This window comes from Prinia subflava, chromosome 9 (genome assembly GCF_021018805.1).
Source record: "Prinia subflava isolate CZ2003 ecotype Zambia chromosome 9, Cam_Psub_1.2, whole genome shotgun sequence".
Taxonomy (NCBI): domain Eukaryota; kingdom Metazoa; phylum Chordata; class Aves; order Passeriformes; family Cisticolidae; genus Prinia; species Prinia subflava.
Genome location: NC_086255.1, coordinates 19,424,209 through 19,448,283, shown reverse-complemented (window position 1 = coordinate 19,448,283; position 24,075 = coordinate 19,424,209). Strand labels below are relative to the sequence as shown.

At 46.1% G+C, this 24,075-nt stretch overlaps 1 protein-coding gene across 5 annotated transcripts in view; it reads right to left on the bottom strand.

Moving 5' to 3' along the window:
- The window catches only part of TLL2 (tolloid like 2), an 85,563-nt gene that overhangs the window by 54,198 nt on the left and 7,290 nt on the right, over nucleotides 1-24,075 (bottom strand). For all 5 annotated transcript variants that reach the window (XM_063405789.1, XM_063405786.1, XM_063405788.1 and 2 more), the window contains one exon: nucleotides 681-791. In XM_063405789.1, coding sequence (XP_063261859.1) covers nucleotides 681-791 — 111 coding nt within the window. The remainder of the gene's footprint in view (nucleotides 1-680; nucleotides 792-24,075) is intronic.

Sequence of the window (24,075 nt, the reverse complement as noted above, 5' to 3'; positions counted from 1 at the left end):
CCAGCAATTTCTCTCTTGCAGCATAAAGTGAACTAGAGGGAAGAACACTGTGGGGAGCCCTCTGAACCAGCTGCAGAGTGTTTCAGAGACTGTTAGAGGTGGAGTCCAGTCAGAGCTCCTGAGTCAAGAAACACCTTTGGTCTGGCATGAGACCAAGCACACATTAGAGTTGCATAGGGGGACAAAATGAGCACACGCTTTACAGAAAATAAACACAAATTTTAACCTATTTTGATTAGAATGTCACTTCTGGGGCAGTCTGTATGCATAACTGCAGTGGGGTTTACTAGGTAGACAGCTGGAAAAAAATGTGTTATTCCATTAGATCATACAGTGAAATAAAAAGGAGCACAATAAGAGTCAGAACTCCTGAGAAAGAGTGGCCCAACTTCAAACACATTTCCTTCCAAATTAGCAAAAAAGGCATTTCCTCATAGAAAGAGACCAGTGCTATAAATCTGAAAATCTCCCCCAGACAAGATAGGATCTGGCTACATCAAACTGTGATTTGTTTTTTATTTAACAAAGTTGAACATTGAATCCCACCCTCAGTGCCATAACTAAGCTCTGCACACACCGCCCCGGCTGTGGGAACAGCATCACGAGTGAAATGGAAGTTCCCCTTCCCTAAGGACAAGACCAGGTGAAAGAAGGCATCACCACCCCAGGGCTGCCCTTACCTGAAGTGTGTCTTTCGTTGCCATCTGAGTGCTTTGTTAAGTCGACAGTTTTGTCTATTTGAAACAACTTCAGATCATCTTCATCTAGAGCGATATCTCCCCAAAAGGCAGCTGGAGAGAAACAAAGTGCAATTAGTTCAGTTTTTATTTTGGAAGGAAGGTACAGTTCCCATCTGGTTTGTATCACACCTGAAAGGCAATGACTTCATGGACCAGGAAAAGCTCAAAGGCTGCTGCAGTTCTAAAAGTACAGTGGACATCAGTGGAGGCCAAGTGACAGCACTTACATTAAGGCACAGCACAGATCCACCAAAACGAGATGATGAGCTGGGATTCCTTGTGCCACTCATTCATATAGGTGTGACTCTCAACAAGGTGGTGTTCACTCCTCATTACAGCCTGCATGAGACAACCACTAGCATTGCCCTATTTCCTGTGAAGGAACTAGGTAAGTCACAGCTCAGATCCTTACCATCCCCGGGTGAACATGTCTGTAAGACTGGAGGACAGCAGTGAAGCACTAGAGCTCAGCAATGTGTATCTAAAAGCTACAGGACCTCACACACCCAGACACACTGCATTGGTCCCAGTCCAACCTGAGGGCCAGCCTACCATTCCCACTTCACTAGAGAAAGACCAGTTATTTGTCCCCTTGTGGATCAGTTCCCTAGATTTAAGTTTGCAGAGTTTTCAATTCTGTAAAAATCTTTAAATTCCAGTCAGAAGTCGGTAAAATAAGGTAAACAAATGGATCACTTGGCATTCACAGCTCAGAGAAACAGACTAAAATCATTTGAGTGGAAAAATTACACCCCTGGAGTATCCTGGTTGAGTTGATGCTGCATAGTGAATAGATACCATTTTGAGAATTTGAACAAAATAAACATAGGCAATGAGGCAGTTGACCAAGCCTAGCAGATCTTTCAGAGATAAACAGATTACAAACTGAGCTCTTAAAACTCATGCAAGAAGCCTGTATAGGCTGATGAAAAATAAGAAAAAGCAGAGCAAATTAATTAATGACAGAGTTGAAGAGAACTCAGACAGACAAGGAACAATGCTAAGGCACTGTCTGCAACAATGACCAGATTTGATGAAATCTCTTTTTATTTGTCTTGTTAAGTCAACATTTACATTACTTTAGGGGAAAAAACATCCCATTGCTATGCTAGGAACATAACTGATCAAAGCACACTAGGCCTGAGAAATCAATGTGCTTTACCAATCATCTCACTTTCACTGCCAACACCAAATGAAATATGGACCTTGCCTGAATATCAGAAACTTGCAATCACATCTGTGGCAACTGAATTAAGAAAGGCTAACTCAGAATTTTCTCTGGCACAACATGGTACTTGTTCTGATGCAGCACCTAATTTCTCTGTTCTGCATCTCAGCACTTCAATCAGTACAATAGCATTTGCCAATGTCATTGGTCTGATGTTGGAGCAACCCTCTTGTTAGAGGGTAGAAATGAGCCAAGACACAGAGTTCTTGTTTATCACAGCATGAAAAGGGTCCTGGTTTATTCCTCTTTACCGCTCAGCCATCCTGAGTCCAGCCTTTCACTGACTCTGGCTGCAGCAAGCTCCTGCTGTAGGTTCCCATTTCAGCCTCTCACTGCTGGTTATTCCCTGCTAAACTCTGACTGCAGGTATCAGTTTGCAGGCTCTGACTGAAGGCTTTTACCCAGCTAGACTGTGACTGCAGGCCCAAACTGACCTCACAGCAGTGATTCTCTCTCTTCAGGGTCCTTCATGAGTCCCTCATTACCACTTTCTCAAGGTTCCTCCTCCTTCCTGATCCTCTCTCACCAGCTCCCCCACTCCCTTTTATCACACTTCTCTCTATTGGATATGGCTGTGACTCATCAGGGCAAGGCTGTATTGGGTAATTAACACAGCTGCTACTTACCAGGGGTGAGGTCACCTGTAGTCCCCTCTCCTACGGTCTGACATGTGGGCATGGCAAGAAGTCTTTGCTTGCTACTGCCTGCTACAAGCAGCAGAGCCCTGGCGTGAGCAGAGGGTGACTCTACTGCTCCTTTTCCCTGCGACAAAGCTGTCTCCCCTGCTTACCTGGCCATGGGAGCCTCAAGAGAGGCTGGCTCCAGCTTTTTGACTAGCTCTCCTTAAAATTGCTACCAAAACCCAGTTCCAGAAGAGGACATGGTTAATGCAGACAAATCTATACACAGACTAACATCATTAACAACTAGGGCAGACCCTCCATTTGCTACACAAACAGAGAGCTCAGGCTCTCCCCAACTTTTGGGCAATCCATGCCATCACTCAGAACAGACAACACAAAACACAGGCAGATCCCCACCAGGTAGCAAGTCCACCAGTTCAGCCAAACATCCCAAAGCTGATTGGGATGAAAGTGGAAGTGGAAGAAAGCAGTGACATAGGTTCTCATGACTGCAGTTTGAGGAGAAGACATTTTATCCATCCACAGAAATTACTTGCCTAGAACCACGTGGCAGTCCAGAGGCAGAGATGCAAATGTTGTCCCATGCCATCCAATTACCTCCCCAGCCACGTCTGGTAAGTCAGTGTTGTACTGGCCACCTGCCACCAGCATTCCCTGCCCTCTTGCCAAACCTGTGTCCCAGCTAACTGCCACCACCCTGGGCTCTCCGTGGCTGTTTTCCACTAGTACCACACAGTCTGCTTCTCAGGCTAGGGTAGCCCATGCCAAAACACAGCTTTCAGGGCAAGCCTGCAGCGTGGATTTACACTGATGGAATTGTTACGTTTCCCTCCCAATGGAAGGCAGCAGTGTTCTCCCAGTTCTAGCAAAGGGATCTCTTTCTGTTACAAAGCCATACATCATCCTGAAAGATAGCCCACTATAAAAGCAGAATTTCCCCAGCATTTATTTCCAGCTCTCTGCAGTCCCAGCGTGCTCCAGGGGAACCATGATTTATCACAGTCCCCAAACAGCTGAACAATTTTCCTTGCTGGAAGTCCCAGCTGGGAATGCTACACTGCAACTTCTCCTGTGCTGTCAAAGGCCCCTTCCTAAAGACAAGCAAGCCTGAAAGCCTGCCTCCACCCAGAGGGAGCCATCCCACAGGAAAGCCCAAGTACTTTATTTTAAAGGGTCACAAGTTCAGGGACTGCTGGCAAATGAAGCATCTCAAACCATCCCTTCTGGTTTCTTTTACTAAGTTCACCTTTTTTAATTTAATGTGGGAGGACTTCCAAAAAAAAAAAAAAGAAAAAGAAAGAAACAAACAAAAAATATAAATCTCCAAACAGCAGGCTAACAAGCTTGGAAACCAGAGTTTCTCTTGGCAGAGCTCTGTAGTGTAGACCCAGGTGCAAACTCTTAACACACAGTGCAACAGCATGCCAGCTTTTCTTTGAGAAAATGCATTAATCGCTCTGGATAGTAAGAACAGAGCAGCTCTTATTGAGCTTGATGGAGCCAAAATGAGAGACTTTGCTTCTCTGCTGGACTGGTAGCCTGCACCAACCACCTGAATGCTGAACCTCACCGCCCAGCATACACAACCAGACAGCATTTGTCTGCTGGGCAAAGGGGAAGGATGATTGTGATTAACAAACAAATTCAGACACAGAGACAAATTCAGAAAAAAACAGCCTGGCAAGCTGTCTGCATTCTCAGCACATTTCTCCCACAGGAAAACAGTCCACGTGCTGAGGTCTGAATTGTGTGCTGAGCACAGAGGTGCCATGACACCAGGAAAGTATGGAAGGTGGCACTGGGAAGGAGAACACTTCCTTCTGGGCAGAGGACAGGCTCAACAGTTTTTCAAGGTGCTTCCTCCACAACCATAGCCCAAAACCATCAGTGTCTTCACAGCCCTCATTTTCCACAGTAACATTTTGGGGAGTCCCCAGCAATGTGACAGCACAGTGTCTTCTTCCTAAAAACTTCACCACTCTTCCCTGCGAATCACCTCCAACTTGCTTTTTCTCCCCTAAAGCTGCCCTTCTCCCATTCCCCACTTACATTTTCTTCTTTCCCTGGTTCTGAGTAGCACAATCTTATTTCAAGAGAGAGACATAATTTTGCTGTCTCTCATGCGAATTCAATTCAGAAGTGTTCACAACTGTTTAAAACTTTCATTTTCCATGAAAAGTGTATTTCATCCAGGTTTTTAAAGAAGAATCTTGCATTTTCTGGGGTTTTTTCTCTCCTTCATAGACATGTAAGGAAAAGAATAAATCACCAAAAGAAGCTTACCATATTCAGACAGAAAACTAACTAATATTGTTTCTAAAAACACATCTCAACCCAAAATGTACTGTTACAATTTGTTAAAACCAGACTTATCTGTAACACTTCAAGACAAATTCCTGGGGATGGGTATCCTTCACCCTCACCACAGACAGCTACAAGCTTCTACAAGAACATGAACCACTTGAGCTGCCAGAAGAAAAATATAACTCCATACTTGAAAAACATCACCCAGTGTCTGTGCTTGAACTGATCTTCAGCCACCAAGCTGGAGCAAAACTTTCATCCATTTGCCTTCCACAAACTCTTGCCAGGAAGCCCTTACTCCAGCATCAGCACAGGCCATAGGTTTACCCTGATGACAGCAGGGTCAGCAAAGCAGTCACCCTCTGCATGCTGTGCAAGACCACTGCAATTTTCCCTCTAGCACTTATCAGCACTTATCAGCTGTGACAGAGATTGACAGAAAGAGAGGCTTTGGAAACAGGTATACCCTGTCTGCCCCCTCCATCCCACTGCACCTCAAATACAGACTCACATCTGAAGTTTTTATTAAAAAATTGCAGGTTTTAAGTACTGAAGGGGATATGAACCTAGACTGAAGACCATGTCTTCCAATGTGAGTCAAAGGGGCTCTCTTTCTATGGGGTCACACTAAGCTGTGTATATCACCAGCTCAAGGATCTTCCCTGCATTTGCAGCTAGCTGGCACAGCTCACACTGACAGATTTCCTTTCAGTCCTTCTAGCAGAGTTCTAACACAGTTTTGCTGCTCTTTTTGAGCAGGTGTCCCACAGGGCAATACAGGAATGGGCAGGCTAAACAAAGGGCAATATCAACCCAAGTAGGTGCCTCAGATTTGTTTCATCAGTACTCACAACTCACACTCTGTTTTCACTAGCATTCCTGAGCCCTGTGTGTAAAGAATAGGTTGGTTCCAAAGCAGAGAGATCTCATGACTTGTGCCAGTACAAAATATACAAGGAAGAAGTGCTTGCACAATTGACCTTGACATCTCCAATTCTGTGAGCATCACAGGCAGGTAACTGATACAGCCTGCCTGACAGAGACTCAGCTGTGTCACCCAAGTGAACCACACCCCGTTTGTGCCTCACAGTGCAAATGTGGGATGTGCTCTGAACCCACCCATGAGCTCAGTCACACACACACTTCTAAGACACAACCTCCATCCCCACCCACATCTCTGCTGTCCAGCATGCATGATATGGAAAGTCCTGGGCCACCAGTTACCTCCTTTTGTTCTAGAGCTGACTGTACCACATCCAAATAGTACAAGAGAAAAACAATGTCCCTCCCACCTGAGCAGCAAGAACACCTCGAGGGGTGCGAGGTGTGCTGGGGCGTATGCGGACACAGTAACACATCCCACCTCCAGCAAACAGCAACATCACTCCTCACACACTGACAAAAACATGCCAAAATGCTTCTGTGCATTTGCAGAATGCTTCCCAGCCTGACAGCTCTGAGTGGTGGGAGATTGAATTTCCAGGGCTGGCCACGCTCTCGTTAGGGCTGACACTTTGCAGCCTAACAATAAGAAAATAAATCTGCAGATCAAAGCACGTTCCCAGCACCTCCATATTTCTTTCCTCACAGGAAGACAGGTCTGTTGCTGAACCTCCTGCTGGCACAGGAACCAGCAGCACAATATTCTGAAGCATGCTAAGATTTATACCTTAGAGAAAAAACTCAGTACATTCCTCAGGGCAAAGCAACAGCTGTGTCAGAGGGAAAAGCAAAGCTTCAAAATAAGGTAGAAACCAGTGAAAAAAGAGAGAAAAAATCCCAGACCAGCAACTTGGAAATAGGGCCAGATCATGAGCATCAAACACTCAAGACAAAAGAAGATGGGAAACAAGCAACCAGTAAAAAAAAAGCATCAAAACTGCCACATTTAGCCATTGTGTTTTCATCCAGCTCAGTTTGTTTCTCCTCAATAGGAACGATCACAAGTTTCCCACTGGCCAGCTTTGGGGATATGATGCTGTGGAGGCTCTGTGCTAACTGGCTCCACTCAGCAAGGGTGTTTGGAGTCAGAGCTGGTGTCTGGCATCAGTGGAGTTTCCTGGTGATAGGGACTTGGTGATTCTATTTTCAGTGGGAAGTTCCCCTGTCCAGAGAACACATTTTGTTTCAGAAATTGCTCTCAGTTTGTGTAGGAATGTCTATAACCATGGTCTGCTTCTAAATGGCAACAAATATTTCAAAAACCTCAAAATCTCCTGATATTCAGAGTCCAAATCCCTATTCAGATTTCTGCAGAACCCTAAACTGACTAAATTACCATGTGCTCCCAAAGCACCCTCTCTTGAGAAGTGATCTGCAGGAGAGCCAATTAGGCCAGAAATCCTGATTCATATTTAGTGGATTTCCTACCCTGGAAGGTGACAATGCAGGAACAAAGAAATACTTTGGGCTTGAGTTTGTTCAAAACGGCAAACATACATGTGAGCCTACAGATGTCCAGCTTTGCTGCCCCCGAACTGAATACCATGTTGGTTTAAGCACAAACCAAGCAATAGAGCCTGCCAGAATCAGGTTAGGAGAAAGGTATTTTCATTTTAAAATACACAGCTCTCCTGCTGCTGGCTACTTCCTCACTCAAGGTCTTCATCTTTTCCACTTCACCATGGTGGTCACGCCAACCTAACAATCTCCGAACCCCCTCCCGGTAAAACGAGCAGTGCAGGAGGGCGGATGGAGCACACAGAGCTGGAGAGCCATGCCAGGAGCTGGGGATCCTGCCACAGGCAGCCAAGCAGCTCCCTCTGCGGGCCCTGCAATGGTTAAACACCGGCACCCTCAGCAGAGAGCGCTGCCCGGGGCCCTGCAATGGTTATACACCGGCACCCTCAGCAGAGAGCGCTGCCCGGGGCCCTGCAATGGTTATACACCGGCACCCTCAGCAGAGAGCGCTGCCCGGGGCTGGCCTCTCTGCCCAGCACTGCAGACACCTCACAGTTCAGGGAAGCTGCTCCCCTGTAATGTGGGGGCAAACCCCAAGCAGCTGGCTTAACCCTTCATGTTTCCATGGGAAGTAAAATAAGCAGTGGGAGCTTCATAACACTCTCGTTTTCTGCTCTAGGTGATGATGCAAGTCCCATGGCAATGCTGACATGAGATGGGGATCTGGCTGTGCGTCTCTGAATTTTTCTCCCTGAAAGCTGCACCCAGTCTGCAGAGTGCCTCTTGGCCACATTTTTTGTGTAGGCAGGAGACAGACCTTAGGGAAAAGCTACCACAGACTCACTAACATACGCAGTTTGAGCTTTACCCCCAATACAGACAGACAAACATCCTCAAAGCCACCTCAAAAGCAGGGAAATTCACTTGGAGACCTCACTCCCTTTCAAGTGACACCAAGCTCAGCAATTCACTTGGCTTTCCTGACCAAGCAACTCCTGCCACCTGATGGACACAGGTATCCTTCCTGGATTCTGTCCATTCCACCGTGGCCATATTCTCCAGTAACTTTTGTCACACCCTGCTCAAAGTTATTTTGGTTAAATGAAGGCAGCAGAGACAAGAGACCCAGGAAGCAGCTGTCTCCATCCCCTGCACCCCACAGTGCATACAGCTCTCAACCTTACTAGAAATGGGAACCAGGAAACAAAACCATATCCAGACAAAAGGATTTTGTGGTCTGATCCTAAATGACAAGACCCTTCTTAGCTCAACCTACAAGGCAGCAATGGTGTCTTGGAAATCCAGCATTGCTTCAGTTGCCTTTTAAGAGCAGAAGATGGCAAGGTTCTGGGTAATGAAATCCAAGAATGCTTTTGTCAATTAATTATGGAGAAAGCTGAACTACACAAGCCCCATCTCACCCCCTTTATCATTTTTGCTGCTCAATATAACTTTAATTAATCTTTGCTTTGGCAATTTGAAGGAAGGGTGAGCACGCTGCAAACACCCACTGAGTATTAAATTGATTTTCTGTTTTATAGTCCTCTTTCCCTCCCTATTGGCCAAGCTGTGATTTGTGCCCCTTCCCTTGGTGGCATTTTTTCCATGCTAATATAATCCAAAGCCCCAAGCAACAATAGCATCCAGAAAAGTAAGACTTTGCACAGCCCATTGCTTCAGTGCAGCCTCTGCCAGTACAGGGAAGATTCTCTCTTGCCCCCTTTTCCCCCACACCACAAAAATTCAAAGTAACCACCTCATTTCCATATCTTCATTATTTTTGCCTAAAAAACTGGCAATGTTTTTGTCCTGAGTAACTAACACATCAGGTCCCTGTAGTTTCCTGCTGCCATTTGTAGCAGTGCATCTCAATTACCAAAGCACTAATGGAAAGCCTGTTCTGGTAAACACAACCTCCCAGCTGAGGTACCAGGCTGGTTTGGTATTGCAGGTATCTGGACCTAAAACCAGAAGGTTCAGCTGAGGTTCCTAATAACTTGACCTATTCTCAGCAAGGGACAGCATCCCACCTTGGGCTCATGGGGCTGAAAGCAGGACCTTTAGCAGCAAGCACACCCCAGCACAAGGAAAACCAAGTGCAGCCCAGCTGTGCAGCAATGGAGCAAACTCTTTTCATTCTTCTCCTTTGCCTTGTAGGGACCCCAGGCCCTGACTGTCACCAGTCAACCATTTAAGGATGAGAGAAATTAGGGATCACCTTCTTACCCCAGCATTGCAGACTGGCTGCCAGCAGTTTCTGTCTCAGGAATTCAGGCTCTTTTCCATCACTATTGGTTTTGGTACCATGAGTTAGGTGATCTTGACCTAAAATATTATATGTCCCCTAGCAGCTGTTCCACAAGACTTTCTGAACCTTATGGCCACCAGTTCCAGTCTTCTGGGAGGAGACATCCAGGTCAGACCTTTTCCTCAGATAATTCCCATACCATGGGACTTGCCCTGGATTTATTCTTCAAAATTAAGATGAGTAACATAACCTTAGAGATGACAGAAGAAAATTTGAGACTAAAACTCTTCTAATTTCATATGGAATGGTTCAGTGGCTAAGCACTGTGCCCCCACTGAGCATGTTTAATTTCAAATTGCATCATTTGGGGAGGGGTTTTTCCTTCAGGTGGCCAGACAGACACAGGTGTCAAAACCTCACTGTTCTCACCCCAAGCACTGCAACAGGGGAATGGGTGACCCCAAATAGGCAGAAAATTCCCTGCCACCTGCCCACCCATGGAAGACATTGGTTCATGGCGAAAATGAACAGAAGCAGAGCCATGAACTGAGCTGCATCCTTAAAAGAGGAAGGTGCCAAAGCAGGCCTGATTGGAGCAAATTTTAAGGCAGGCTGACAATTTAAAACCACATGGTCCTGGATGAAAGGAGGCAGTTCATGATAGATCACATCTATTCAAGGGCCAGACAAGGAAAGCAAACATAGGCTCATTTTACCCATTGTTCTTTATCCACCAACACCAGGAGAGGAGTGTTGCAGCACCATTGGAAGAGAAAAAAGAAACGGACAGCAGGCAGGAAAGAAATGGGAGCTATTTATGGAGGATAGCTAATTTGAGCTGTTTACAGACTTTCCCTCTGAAAGCTCGGGGATGGGAGGGTGGGCAGGGAGGTGGTTTCAGCCATTAAAAATACAACGTGAGAATCCATTAATTTTCCATAGAAACAATGTCGTCACAGAAGCGAGACAAATCCGATCAGTCATGCAAATGTGCTGATGTTAAATTCTCAGGCCTGGGTGGGGAACTCGGGTTGCCAAAAACACCACAATGAAGAGATCAGAATGAGATTAGAAGCCAGAGTGACTGCAGCACTGACAGCATGGTGGGGGCATGGGATGTAACCAAAGGCACCCCAGATTACAGCAGAGTTTGTGCCTTAAGAGAGGCACAGGTGTCCCAGCAAAAAAGACAAGAAAAAGTCATCCTTGCATGAGATCTCAGCAACTAGGCAAATGCCACATTCCTGCTCTGCAAGCCAGAAAGGACCACAGCTCATTTCAGGGAATTAAGGTCTCAGCAACCCACAGGACATGGGCCCGCACAAGCTGCAAAGTCACAGCATCAACAAAAAGCAAGAGGTGATAGCAGAGGAAATGGGTGAGCATAGCACAGCTTGGTTCACTGGTTCATTTTGAAAATGCATTAGTTTTACATTTCAAGCCTTTGAAGCTACAGCCATGGGAATCCCCTCCACACAAGGGCTGTTCATGCTCCTCAGGTGGTGTCCACAGGCCTGGGGAAGGACAGGCCTGCACTCACCAGTGTCTGAGAAGGGCACTCACACTCACTATGCACGTCAGGGAAACTCCCTGTACCACCAACTTGCCCAGAAACAGGCATTTACCAAGTAATTCATCTTGGCCACTGAAACCTGCCCTCTAGCATCATGTCATTCAAAGAGGTGGCTTCCCCAGAAGGGGACAATCCTGCAGGAGACAGTGGTGCCCCAGATGGGTACTGTGCTAGTAGCTCAGCATAGCACAGCCCAGAGCAAGGGCAGCTGAAAGGACTCTTGCTTCAGAGAGACACTTGGTTCTAGAACCCCTAAAACACCACATGCCCCTCTGGTTATTCCATGTCTGTTTTAAACTCCTACAAGAAACCTGGAAAAAAGGGGTGATTACCTCGTAATTTACACAGTGTAAACAGGATCACTTGCATCCCTTCTGTGGGTCCTAAGGCCCACCAGCAGCCTGTTCAAATCCTCTTTGGAATGACACCTGTAGACACCCAGCAGAGGATGGAGCCAGCCTGCTCCAGCAGGCACTCTTCAGTCTGCTTTGCAATGGTGAGTGCTACAAATCTGGCAGCAGCACACCCCTCTATAAATACTGCACTGTGCAGACATCCCTGTGCAGCACACCAAATCATAGTGCTGCCCTCACAGGAGAGCTCTGCATCCTGCTGTGGTTTTCCTTCAGACAGGTCTTTCTGATGTCCCAAGATGTCCATCGTTTCCTCCCCCTTTTCTGAGTATCACTGCCATCACTCTGTTCTTGTGTTTCACATCAGCTAAACTCAGTCACCCAAACAGCTACAGCAACAATCACTGATTTCTCACTGACTCTCACCCTGGTCTATCCCATCACAGCTGGCATGCATAAAGTCAAAGCTCTCAGTATTCCCGGGCATTTTTCTTGTCACAGCCATACACACCGCAGTGAGCATCTCCCACTGTACACAGCTCCACACAGCTTCAGAGGCTGTTGTAGCTCCAGTTACAGAAGCATCCGTTTTGAGTGCAATTTCTCATCATACAGAATTGCTTTCAAGATTCACACCCAAAAGTCACAGCAGCCACAGTTTTTTGTTTTCTTCAACAAGATCTCATGATGCTCTATTTACTAAGATTGCTCAGAAAGGTTTAGAACTGTGCTCTGATCAGACCTCGGAATTTGAAACCAGTTTGTTAATAAATGAAGATACAAGTGAAAGATGCTAGCAAGGAAGTCATGCACCTTGTCTTAGACACAACTGATCCTGCACCAGCTGTGAGCAGCCACGAAAGCAGTGAAAGGTTAAGTGTCATTAGCTCCATTCATATGATTTATGCAGTAGGTACCTATGAGAACTTAGTCTCCATTGAGACATTCTTTAACATGCTAGTTCTGTTTCACTTCAAGCACTTAACTACATCTGGGTGAGGACATGTTCTCACTTCCCAAGCAAGCCAGCTGCACCCTTCACTCGCTCAAACATCAATGATAAAAGCCTGCTCAGGAACATGCATCTGTTTCACGCATGGCTCATATGGCTAATTTAAACAGTTTCCATATGTTACCAAAGAGCTGTGACCAAATGCCACTTGCAAATAAATGGGAAGATTGTCTGGCTTCCACAGAGAAAAGTTTCATCTTGGAGCAACAGCTCCTTTGTTCCCAGGTCTGCCTGGGCTTCCCCAGCCCTATGTTGCTGACCGGTCCAAACACTGCCTCCTCCTGGGATGTGCAGAACTGCTGAAACACACTTCACAGATCCGGGCTAGACTTTGGAAAAGACCTGTGATGAACACCTGAACATGTGGGAATCATAGATTCATAAAAGGGTTTGGGTTGGAAGGAACCTTTAAAGGTTTAGTTTAAACCACCTGCAACGAACAGGGACACTTTCAACTGGATCTGGTTTCTCAGAGCCTCATCCAACCCAACCTCGAATGCTTTCAGGGATGGGGCAGCTGCCACCTCTCTGGGCAATCTGTCCCAGTGTTTCATTAATTCAGGGTAACCACCTCCTGCTCCTTGTTCCAGAAAAAGTTACTTACTCATAGAACAGCCATGGGTTTTGTTCAGTCCTTGTCCAACATTTCCACTGGGCACCAGGCTGTAACTGTTGGAATTGCTGAAAGCATAAATGAAGCTTTGTGGCTCCATATAAGCTATAATTTCATGTTTCCACATGTTGCTGTGACACCAGAAGCTACCATTTCACTTCTAAAGTACACACAGTGGCTTTCTTCTCTATTCCAGCCTGCCAAGAGGTCACTTGCTGTATTACAGCTAGACCACATCCAAACTAATGGTCTGTAGATGGGAGGACTGTCAGTAAGTGCTTCACCCAGGGTTACTGCTCTCCAAGAGGTAGATCCAGTCAGGGAAGCATACAATAAATATCTATATTTGGAAATGGACACCTATTCTAATAGGAAGCGATTAGAAGGATTTAATAATTCAAAGGGGAAAGTAAACGGATGCCACTATTTTCCTTGTCAGCAATGGCACATTGTACCTGCACCCCAGGGAAGCACAGTGCAGGTGCCTGTGCCTACTGGAGTTGGCCTTGTACAGTAAAATCCACATTATCTCCTCAGACAGAGCTTGATGGAGCAGGCACCAAACAGGTGCCTCAAAGAGCCATCCAAAGTTGTTTCTCAGCCTGTCCCGAAGAAGTAATTATTTCATGGTTACAGAATCCCAGATAGAGCTGCATGTCCCAGATCTCCACCTCAGTGCTCCACTATTAGACAGACCATCCACTGCTGACCAGCACCAAGCAGCTGGAGCTCCCCTCCCTTTCTTGAGGATGGAGGGTGACTACTCCTTGCCACTTCCCCAGGCAGAAAGGGCAGTCAGAACAAGTGCAATATGAGAACATCCAGCTCCACATTGCCTTGCACAGGGGGCTGTCTCCCATTGCTCAAGGTAAGGTGATCCACGCCCACCAAAGCTATCCTACTCCTACATCTAATGGCCACCTTGCAGCATCTCCCCTCCTCTTTGGGGACCACAGACACAGTTAACAGAAAATATCCCTCAAATCTGATATTGGGTGAAGTACATGAAAAATTACTCATGCAATTGATTCACATGGTTTCTGTCATTCAGAAATTCCTGTGCATAAAGGGGAGACGTGGGATTTGCACATAACCGACTCAGACAGCTGCAGATTTCCATAGGCACTAAATGTCTGCAGGCAGAAGCCACTCCTCATGTAATCCCATTAAACAGCTGGAATGAATGAAAAGGCTGTGCAATTCAGCACACTAACAGCAGCCACCCCTACTTCCTCCACCATTAGTGCAGGGTCCTCTCCAGTTCAGCCTCTTCCCATGGGTCCAAATTACAGGAGTTATTTCATGCCCTAAACTTTGCAGGAAGCCTGGAGCACGTGTGAGCCCACAGTAATGGAAGATTAGTATCAGAAAGCTCTCAGAACATATCCAGACCCTCCATCACAGTCTTCTTTGCCTTTAGGGATACCACTGCAGAACATACAAGTCTTCTCATGAACAGAAATCAGTCCACTGGAGATTTGGAATAGAACTAAAATCAACACACCACCATCTCCAAAGGCAAGATGGTGCAACTCATACAAAATACAATTGCTTGTAGATTGCAGGAATCAAAGGCTCTGGGATCAGGAGGATCTTGGGTGGAAGCTGTTTGCCATTTAAAGGCCTTGCAAGGCATTTAGCACTGTATCACACCACTGCAGATGTGAAGAGCCAGCATAGAAATACAGTGTTCAGCAATTTGAAGGAGGCATCATTAATCCTTCACCTCCCAGAGAAGGCCAGAGCTGAGCTCTGCTCCCTCAGGCATTCGGCAGAAGATGATATTCAACTAAGCTTATGCTTCGTGCATATGCAAATATCATCTACCTTTCACACTGCCATTAATTGCTAACTCATCCTGAGTGCTTTCCAGTCATATTTGATTGTCAATACATGAAATCTACAACTTCACAGAAACTGTAGGGTCTCTCAGGGAAGGTTAACTACAGCCATGACTCTCCAGACAAGCAAGCAGGATGAGACAAGCACATGCACAACAGAAATACCATCAACTGCAGATGGTATGCAGCTTGCAGAACTGTTCATTTACACTCCCAGAGACAGCTGGGTTTTTATCTCTTTACATCCCATCTTCCTTTCCAATTACTTGTTCCTAGGCCTTGCTTGTGCTACCACAAGCATTCAGAGGACTGGAAAGTAAAAAACCTTTTAGTTCTGAGTAAAAACCAGATCAGTCCCTCTTTGTGCTTAGTTCCTACAACTCACTGGTACTGGGAGAAGGAGGATGAGAGGGAAGACCATCTTCCTCAACAGCAGCCCAGCTTTAAATTGGAATGAAGTGGCCATGACTGCAGCATCAGTGGGCATGGCTGGGTCAGAGAGCAGTTGTTGGACCCTTAGGCAGTGGGTGGACTTCTGCCTCAGTATGCCCACCCCCCACTTTCCAGCTTTGTCCTGAACACAAAGCATCAGCCAGAGATACTCATCCCAGGCCTTCACAAACATTCATAAGCTTGCATTGTAAACATTCAACTATATAAACATATAATTTATATAAATATATACAAACAATAAATAAATTATATAAACATATAAATATAAATCATAAGCATTTCTGCTGGCCATTCCCCTCTGAAACACCTCAGCTGCACCCTGTGCATTTGCCTAGTCTTTGTCAAAGCGCTGCTCCCCACTTGGTGACAGAAGTACTTGGCACTTCTGCAAGTGATCCATATGCTCCTATGCCAAACACCCAGTAAAGCACAAGACTAGCAAGGATCTTTTTCCACCCTGGCTCTGCAAGAGAAGAGAAAGGATCTCTGTCCTAAGCAGTGCCCTCTGCCACGCCGCTGGATCTATTCCTGAAGCAGTGCCATGCAATCACATGATTGGCAACTATCACAACATGTAAGCAGAGTAGGGTTGGAGGTACAAAAGCAAACTTCAATTTTTACATATCTCAGCTTTAATAAAATGTCATTACACAGACAAGTGCTTCCTCTGACAAGCTGTTTGTGCCCTCTGGATAGCCAAGTCTTGTGTCAGGAGCGTGTCTGTCTTTGGAGTGAGAGATTGCAGTTTGACAAAGGCAGGGAGCAAAGGGGAGAGGACCAGAGCTGCTGTGAGGCAGTTGCCAAGGTTTAGCAGTGCCAGTACGGTCTCTGTGTTAGCCTTGCTCTGAGACAATGAAGCCCTTTTTTGGCTCAGGCTCTAAAAACACCTCCCAGCCACAGGCAGACTAGTCAGGGAAAATTCCAACCCCAAAAACTGCAAAACAGAATCTAATTCCTGTCCCACAGCTTTAAGCCAGGCCTTATCATGAGCAACTCAGAGCATCAGCAGCAGGCAGGGTCATCCTGCTGATGGTGAAGGTCTATTGTGACTCATGTGAAACCTCATCTGCTCCACTCGTCCTACATAGAGGACAAGCAGCAATTGGGAAAGTTTGGGAAAGAAAACCCAAGGAACTTCACAGATCTGAAACAATAAATAAAACCAAAATAGTCCCCTGAAGAGGGAAACCAATGCACTACACTAAATACATGTGCTTCTGCCATCAGCAGGGAATACTGAGCATGAGCTACCCAAAGGACTTGCACTGCCACTTCATGCTTTCCAGGTGCCAACAGAATGAGGACAGGTTGTGAACTCTCACAAACTAAGAAGTGTCTCTATCCTTTGCTCTTTAAAACTGCTCTTCCTGGGTCACCCCTAGCCCCTAAGTAGAATCCCAAACCAGCTGAAAGCCAGTTCTGAGCTCATATGATCTGCTGCAGTGTGCTGCAGAGAAGTACTAATTAGTTCCCACAAGGTGTGGAGCATGGCTGGCTGCTACTGCCCTCAACGTTTCCCCTCCTTTTCCACAGCCAGTGGGACCTCAGACTTCTTAAAGAAAAGAATTTTCCTTCAACAGCAAAGGATGAGCATTTTCTGCTATTAAAGCAGCTGAGTTCCTCTGAACCTCCCCAAGACAGGAGCCAACACGTGGGAAGCTTTGGTGTAAAAGGAAACAAAAATGGAAACAGGTAGGCCACACTAACTAAACCTCTGAGACACCAGATGCTCTGGGCTCCTTTACAGGTGAGTAAGAAAAGAGCACAGGGATGCTGCAGTTAAGCCCTGGCACTTCTTACTCCAGCAGGCTATGGGTGCTAAAAGCTAACACAGGTTCAAAAGGAAAGCAGACGAAGACAAAGCTATCCAATACCCTTAAAGACAATGAGGCACCTCTGGACAGGGGATTGTGGAGTCTGTGGCAGTCAGGGAGACTTTCTGGATGTTCCACTCTGTCTTACCCTGCTTTTCTACATCTCCTGTCCCAATGAAAACAGGTTACAGAGTTTGTTTTGAGGCAGATCAGTCATTCTTAAGTATTAACAGCACATTTCTAAGGGATCGATTTAGTTTTAGCAAAGCTCCAAATATAAAAGAACAGATTAATAAAAGGCCTTTCGAAAGTATTTTCCAAGTGCTTATCCATGCCTTTTGGCTTCCAACTAACTTTAAAATTCTGGTCTGAATTATCTTGGTGAAAAAGGATCATTTTTACAGAGGGTCTTTAACAAAATAGCAGGATGTAATCATCTCTCTGGGATGATGCTTCTCTTAGAGAGAAGTCACAGTAAAACGTGCAGTATGTTGGACACTGAATGGCAGGGCAAATTGTGCAAGCAGGAAAGAATACTGTGGTTACCAGCTGGGAAACTGCTGAAGGTGCAGAGCCACAGACCAGTCTCCATGGCTGGAAATTCCCAATTACTTCCCCCAGTTCCTGCCATGTACAGTTTTATTCTAGCTTGGAGAGCACTAACAGGCTGAATAATTTCTGCTAGCCCCAGAGCACCACAAATGGTCTCAAGAGTGGAAAGGTGTTTGAGGCATAGACCTTGCTTTGAGGGTGCAACTTTCAGGCAGCAAGAGAGGGAAAGGGAAAATGCAAGAATGAAATCAGCTCAGACACATTCAGCTGGGCCAAAGCCTCCAGCAGTGGGATTTATCCAGAGCTTAAAGTGTTTCTCTGGGACTCTTTGTCACAGGAGTGTAGGTACAAACAAACGGTAGCTGGGACAAAGGGAGGCAACACACATTTTATTAGTAAAAAGTTAATCAGCTTAAAGTGTGCAACTAAATAAGCAAAGCTTACATTAAAGCAACCCACCAAGAAAAGATGCCATGGAAATAAAGTTATACAAAATACAATATAGTCTCTATGTTCTTTTGTAATCCATCACGATAAATATTCATGATTCTGGGTTAATGGGGTATGCAGCTCTCAGCCACCACAATAGTTTTTTTGTTTATTCTCAAGACCATGAACTTTGGAACCATGAACCTGAATTTCAGGACTCTGTATTCATGCATGTTAGCAAAATTCAGGGCAAGGCAGGGGGATGGAGACAAGGCCAGGACCTTGGCTTGTGACAACGGAACAGTTTGCTGCAGGTTTTGACAATGAGTAACAAGAGCCCCAGGATGCACAGAACTTCTGGTGTATCTGTCACCCTTTCTGCCCCCATGCCAGCAAGAGGAGGAGAAAAGAGACACAACCCTGTCCCTCACTTCCAGTCCATTCCAGTCCAGGACATGGCTCATTCCAGAGCCTTCCTCTTTGGAAGACAACGGCATCCTCAGAGCAGCCCTTGAGGAAGCAGAAGCTGCTGGTATCACTCAGCAGCACTGCAGAGCAGAGGTCCATTCCTCACACAGGAAGGAAGACCTGCATGCCTCACAGTCCTTTGAGCCTTCACATGAACTGAAAGAACTTTTGCATTCTGAAAACAGTCCTGAAGGAAGAGGTCACCAAGCTCCTGCATTCACCACATAGAACACACCATTCCAAAGTGTGTTTAAACAGTCCCAAGCCTCCCTAGCCAGGCCCACATCCAGTTGTTCCTTTGATGGTGCCACTGTCTGCTGACAGCAACAATACCAGCCCTCCCTGTTTTGCTGTGAGACCTTCCAACCTCTCTACTCCATCTTGCATTAACGTGTTCAGATTACAGTGCCCCTCTCAAGGTATGCTAGGAGCCTTTGGGGTTAATGAAGGACATGTAGAAACTTAAACAAACAAACAAACCCAACAAAACACCAACCACCACAGACTCAAAGTTCAAAGCCTTGAAAGCAATAAGAGGAGAACAACTTTAAATGTTTGATCAAAGGCATTTTAAGACATTTTAGTTTATTGGGTTTTTTCCTCACAACTGCTTACAACTAACAGCAAAGACTATGATCCAGTAGGGTCTTCAGCAGATTTCTAGTGTGTTCAACTCACCAAAGTATACACCCCTTTCCCAATAAAAACTTCCAATTACCTTTTCCCTCTTTCCCCCCATTATGTAGTGAACCATGAAAGCAAGGCTTCCAACAGCCTGGCTCCAGAGTGAGGCCCTGTTTTGCTGAGGGCTGGGAGCACAGCTCTCTATCCTGCAGCACTGCAGATCAGTCTGCTCAGTCTGCAAACAGAACTCACACCCCTACACTGACCCCTCGGGCTTTACTGCCTCTCTTAGGGAAAGCACAGCCTAAGAGTCGTAAATAAACAGGGTCTGTTCTTCATGAACCCCTCCTTAGGACAATCTAGACGACAATCTTTGCCTCACAGAGCTCTGCTCCTCTATTTGGCTGAAGCTGATCACTGTGATCAGTTGAACGTGAGCAGCACTAGCACCAACCACTAGGACCAACCATGGCTGCAGAATGCACTGTCCTGTAATAACACAAAACTCTAAGAGAAACAACAATACTCCCTTAGAGTTTAGTCTTTGATGCTTCAATTGCAGTAGTTCAACAAAGGACCAGCATAAGCAGAGGAATCTAGCAAGAACCATGGAAGTTGAGAAATTCACACAAAAGGTGAAACTGTACTTTTGGAAAGAAAACTATTTCTCCAACTACTGAAATATCTGCCTTGAATCACAGAAAGGCTCAGTCTAAACTTCTGATGAAGTACATCAGAAAACAACAACAGCCTTCTCAAAACCAAGGTGTCTTGCTGAGACTGCATGTATCTAGCATTGTAATATTTGTAATATTTTATCTTTGCAATACCTGCAATCCCACAGAGATGGCTGTCCAGAGGGAGAAATACACGGGTGTGCAGAGCAGGAGGGGAAGTGGTTGGGAAGCAAACACTTTCCCCATTTCCTGTGTGGAATTTTGTGCTGAATGACACCCTTCTGGAACAGGGGACACCCCCAACCCTCCCATTCAGATCCAAGGAGGTGCCTCTTCCCCGCATGCTTGCCACAACCAATCTCTGTAACAAGAAGCCTCTGGGACAAGCCCAAACCTGTCAGCTCCTTCCATTTCACCACAAAGGCACCGGGGTCCAGTCACTGCCATGACCCAGGAGGACAGAAAGAGCAGGCACACGTGATGGTTTGAAGTCTCCATTTCATGCATGCTTGCAAACCCCATGGCAAATGCGTCACACCTCTGCCAAGAGACGAGGGGTTGTACAATGGGCAAAGAGAGAAAAAGATGCTCTTTTCAACATCAAAACAAAAGAGGGCAGCCAGGAGGTTTTACTCCTCATGTCAACATCCTATTACTGACCCACAGTTTGCCTTGACAACAAAGCTTTCCAAGAAAAGGCAGAGATGTGGGCACTTGAGCGATGGCCTTAGGAGATCCCAGCTCTTTGCCCAGGAAACAGCAAAAAAAACCCACCCCTCCAAACCAGCATATCACGTATCACCTTCCTACTGAAGCATGACAAAGAGGAGAATATATGGCAAAAGAGGCCAACGAGGGGAAAAACAGAAATCAATAGGATCTAACAGAGCGTGACGGAAAATCACTTCCCTCATAAAAAGAGGTTACTTACCAGGTTAATGAATCTTTTCTGTTCTGTACTTAGACACCCAGGAAATGGAAGGGGTCACAGGAGCAGTGTGGGTGGGAATGAAATCCCTAGAACATGCTTTCAAGAACAATCAAAGGTTAGAGATTAAATCCAGACAGCGGTCAACTGCACAGCACATCAGCAGCTTGGCACAGGCGCCAGCTGCAGCTCAGAGTGCCACCAAGCAAAACATTCTTCCACCATCAACAGCACAGCAAAAAACACTCTTCTTCCAGGGCAAAACCAACCTGACAGGCCACTCCTGCCCCCTCAAAGGGTCAGCCCCAAGAGCCAGAGCATCTCTGCCTGCTTGGGTCAGCAGTACCAGAACAAAACAAAACAGTCTGTGGGTCTGTGATGTGAGTAAATGCAATACGCCCATGAAAAACAGACTGCACCAGAAATCACACTGTGCAAATCACATAGACAGCCCTCAGCCCCATGGCCAAAACTCCTCACAACTCACTTTTATATAAAGTTCTGTTCCTTACATTTGTTAGAAATGCACAGGCAATAAACAAACAAACAAACCCAAACAAAAACTACAACAAAACAAATAACAAAGAAACATCTGGGCAATGGCAGCGTACAAGATCTGGTGATAACAGAAGGCTGAATTAGACCTCTGGAATACCAAACACATCTGAAGCCAGATGCATTCTGGAGCCCTACTGGCAGACCCCACAAATAAAGCACAGACCCTTGCTGCTTTATCACTCCCATGCCCACATCTAGTTTGAGCTACTGACAATAAGTGACCCAAGAAATAGATCTACTTAGGTCCAAGATACGCAGTGAGGGAAAAGCAGGTGCAAGAGTTCCATCTTTTTTCAAGACCACTGAACTTGTAGGTCACTATATTGGGTTCCCCCACTGCCTGCAAGAATTATTTACCAACAGATGTTTCTCAGTCTGGGTTGTCTTGACTCCAATACAGCTCAAACACCTCTGCCATGCAGCTGCACAAGCTTCTCCTGCAGCAGCTGCCTTGTTTGGTACCCACTACCCAATTTCTGCACCAGAGATATAGCTAATGCAGCCAGAAATCCCTTTTGTTACTTGTATTTAATGCAGTCTCAGGGTAATTTGTTTTACAGGATAGCTTTCAAATCAGAGTTCCATGTCACATCGTCTGCTTTCATGCCCAAGGAACTACACAACAAGCTCCAAAGCAGACCTAACACTGGCATTTCTGTGAGTTTCGACTTTGCAAGTCTAGTGAGTTTAAGGATTTTTATATCTGAGGAATTTCAAAGCAAAACCGATGCCTTCCTGAACCAATACCTTCATCACACACACCCTGCCAACACACAGAGCAGTGTGGACAGTCCTTCACACAGATGTCTGTCCCTGGAGCTGGGACAAGCCCTCCTGTCAGGTACAGCCACTGTTAGTGGGAAGAAGGGCACGGTTTGTAATGGTATCTGTGTCTTTCAAAGTCTGCTCTTTGAAAAGAACAACCCCCAGCAGGTGCCACCTGAAACTCAGCACGCAAAATGCCAAACAAACCAGCCAGTTTTGCCAAAGTTCTGAGCAAATGAAAGCACTGCTGATTAGGCAATGCTGTTTGCAGACAATGTAAGTTCAGAGTCTCACTGATGGAGGAGCGTGAGACTGGCAGCATCCACGATGACATGAAAAGTGGAGAAAGGCAATTCTCAGCACCCTGTATCAATCAGTCTCTTCTAATAAGGAGGCAGAGAGACCCAATTGTACTCCCAACAGCAACTCTCAGGAAGAGATAAAGCACTCAGCAGACTTAAATTTCTGTCTCATAACTTTGTGGTATGGTTTGCTCTGTGAATAGTATTGGGGTTTGTGGATAGAAAAATTAAACAAATGCTTTTTACTCCAGTGCTGACATTTACATGAACACAAAATGACTTGAGAGGACATGAATTTCCATTCAGGTCTAAAGTTGAGCTGATTCATGGGCCAGCACCAGCAGGGGACTATTTGTACCACTCAGACCAGAGGCTTGAGAAACCAGGATTTACCAGTTGCTGGGATTCCTGGGGGCTTCCTTCTCAACATGCAGTTAGAGATTTCTCTCCATTGCAAGCTGGGCTGACACAAACTGGCCAAGAAGGGGCAACCAGTCATTGAGAGTTCTTTAATAAACTTTCTTCATTGCACATTTAAGCAGTTTCTATTGACAGGGAGCCTTCCTGTTCAGGAAGTGCTAGAATGGGAATGTCAAAGTATGCTTGGAGATCAGCATTTCTTGAAGCTCAGCTGCAACAAAGGAAAAAAAAATACAAAAACCAAACAAACCCAGAAATCCTAGTGGCTGAATCAAAACAACAGGCAGTTTCTGCTTAGTCATCTATCTCTTCTGAGTACTGAAATCACATTTCAGCACCAGTTGAAAGTGGTTTTGTTGCAGCTTAATACCTGCAATACTTGTGATCCAGGACAACAGAATCATTCAGTGTCAGAGGTCCCTCCTTTCTGCCAAGCCTGCCCATCTCCAAACCAGCCTACAGACTGCCCTGTCAGGTCAGTGTCCCCCAGTCCCACTGTCACCTCCCCGGCACAGACAGCTCTGTGAGTCACAGAAGCCAGCCCTGTGTTCCCCTCCTGTTCCTCCAAGGGCAGGGGCTGGCAGAGCAGCCTATTTATTGCAGAAACAGCCTCTGGTGCTCAGGACTGCCGGATCGAGTGCAGCACAGAGCTGGGTTCACAACAGGGCTGCTCCTGGGCCAGCAAGGACAGAAGAACCTCCTGACCCCTGGGAGCCCCTGCCAGCACAGGAGAGGAGATGTCAGGAGAAGCCTGGGGGAGAAGGCATCGCACAGCACCTGAGGCAGAGAGCAGAGAACAATCTGAGCAATCCTCCAGGCAGGTTTTGGAGAGTGCTTCAGCAAAAGGGAGATGGGGGAACATCTGAAATAAATCTGTAGGAAACACAGAGGGAAGCAGGCAGAGAGCACAAAGGTCTCTGCAGCAAAGGCCAGGGGGAAAAAAAGGAAATTAAAGTATCAGGGAGCACAGGTTAGAATGTACCCGTGTATCAGGCACATGGGGCTGTCGATTTCCCAAGGACTAACGCGTTCCAATGAGCCTGAGCAGGCTGCAGTGGTGATCTACAGCCACACAGCTCTTCCCCAGACTGTGCCAGAGCCTGCTCACCTGGGAGACACCCACGGGCAC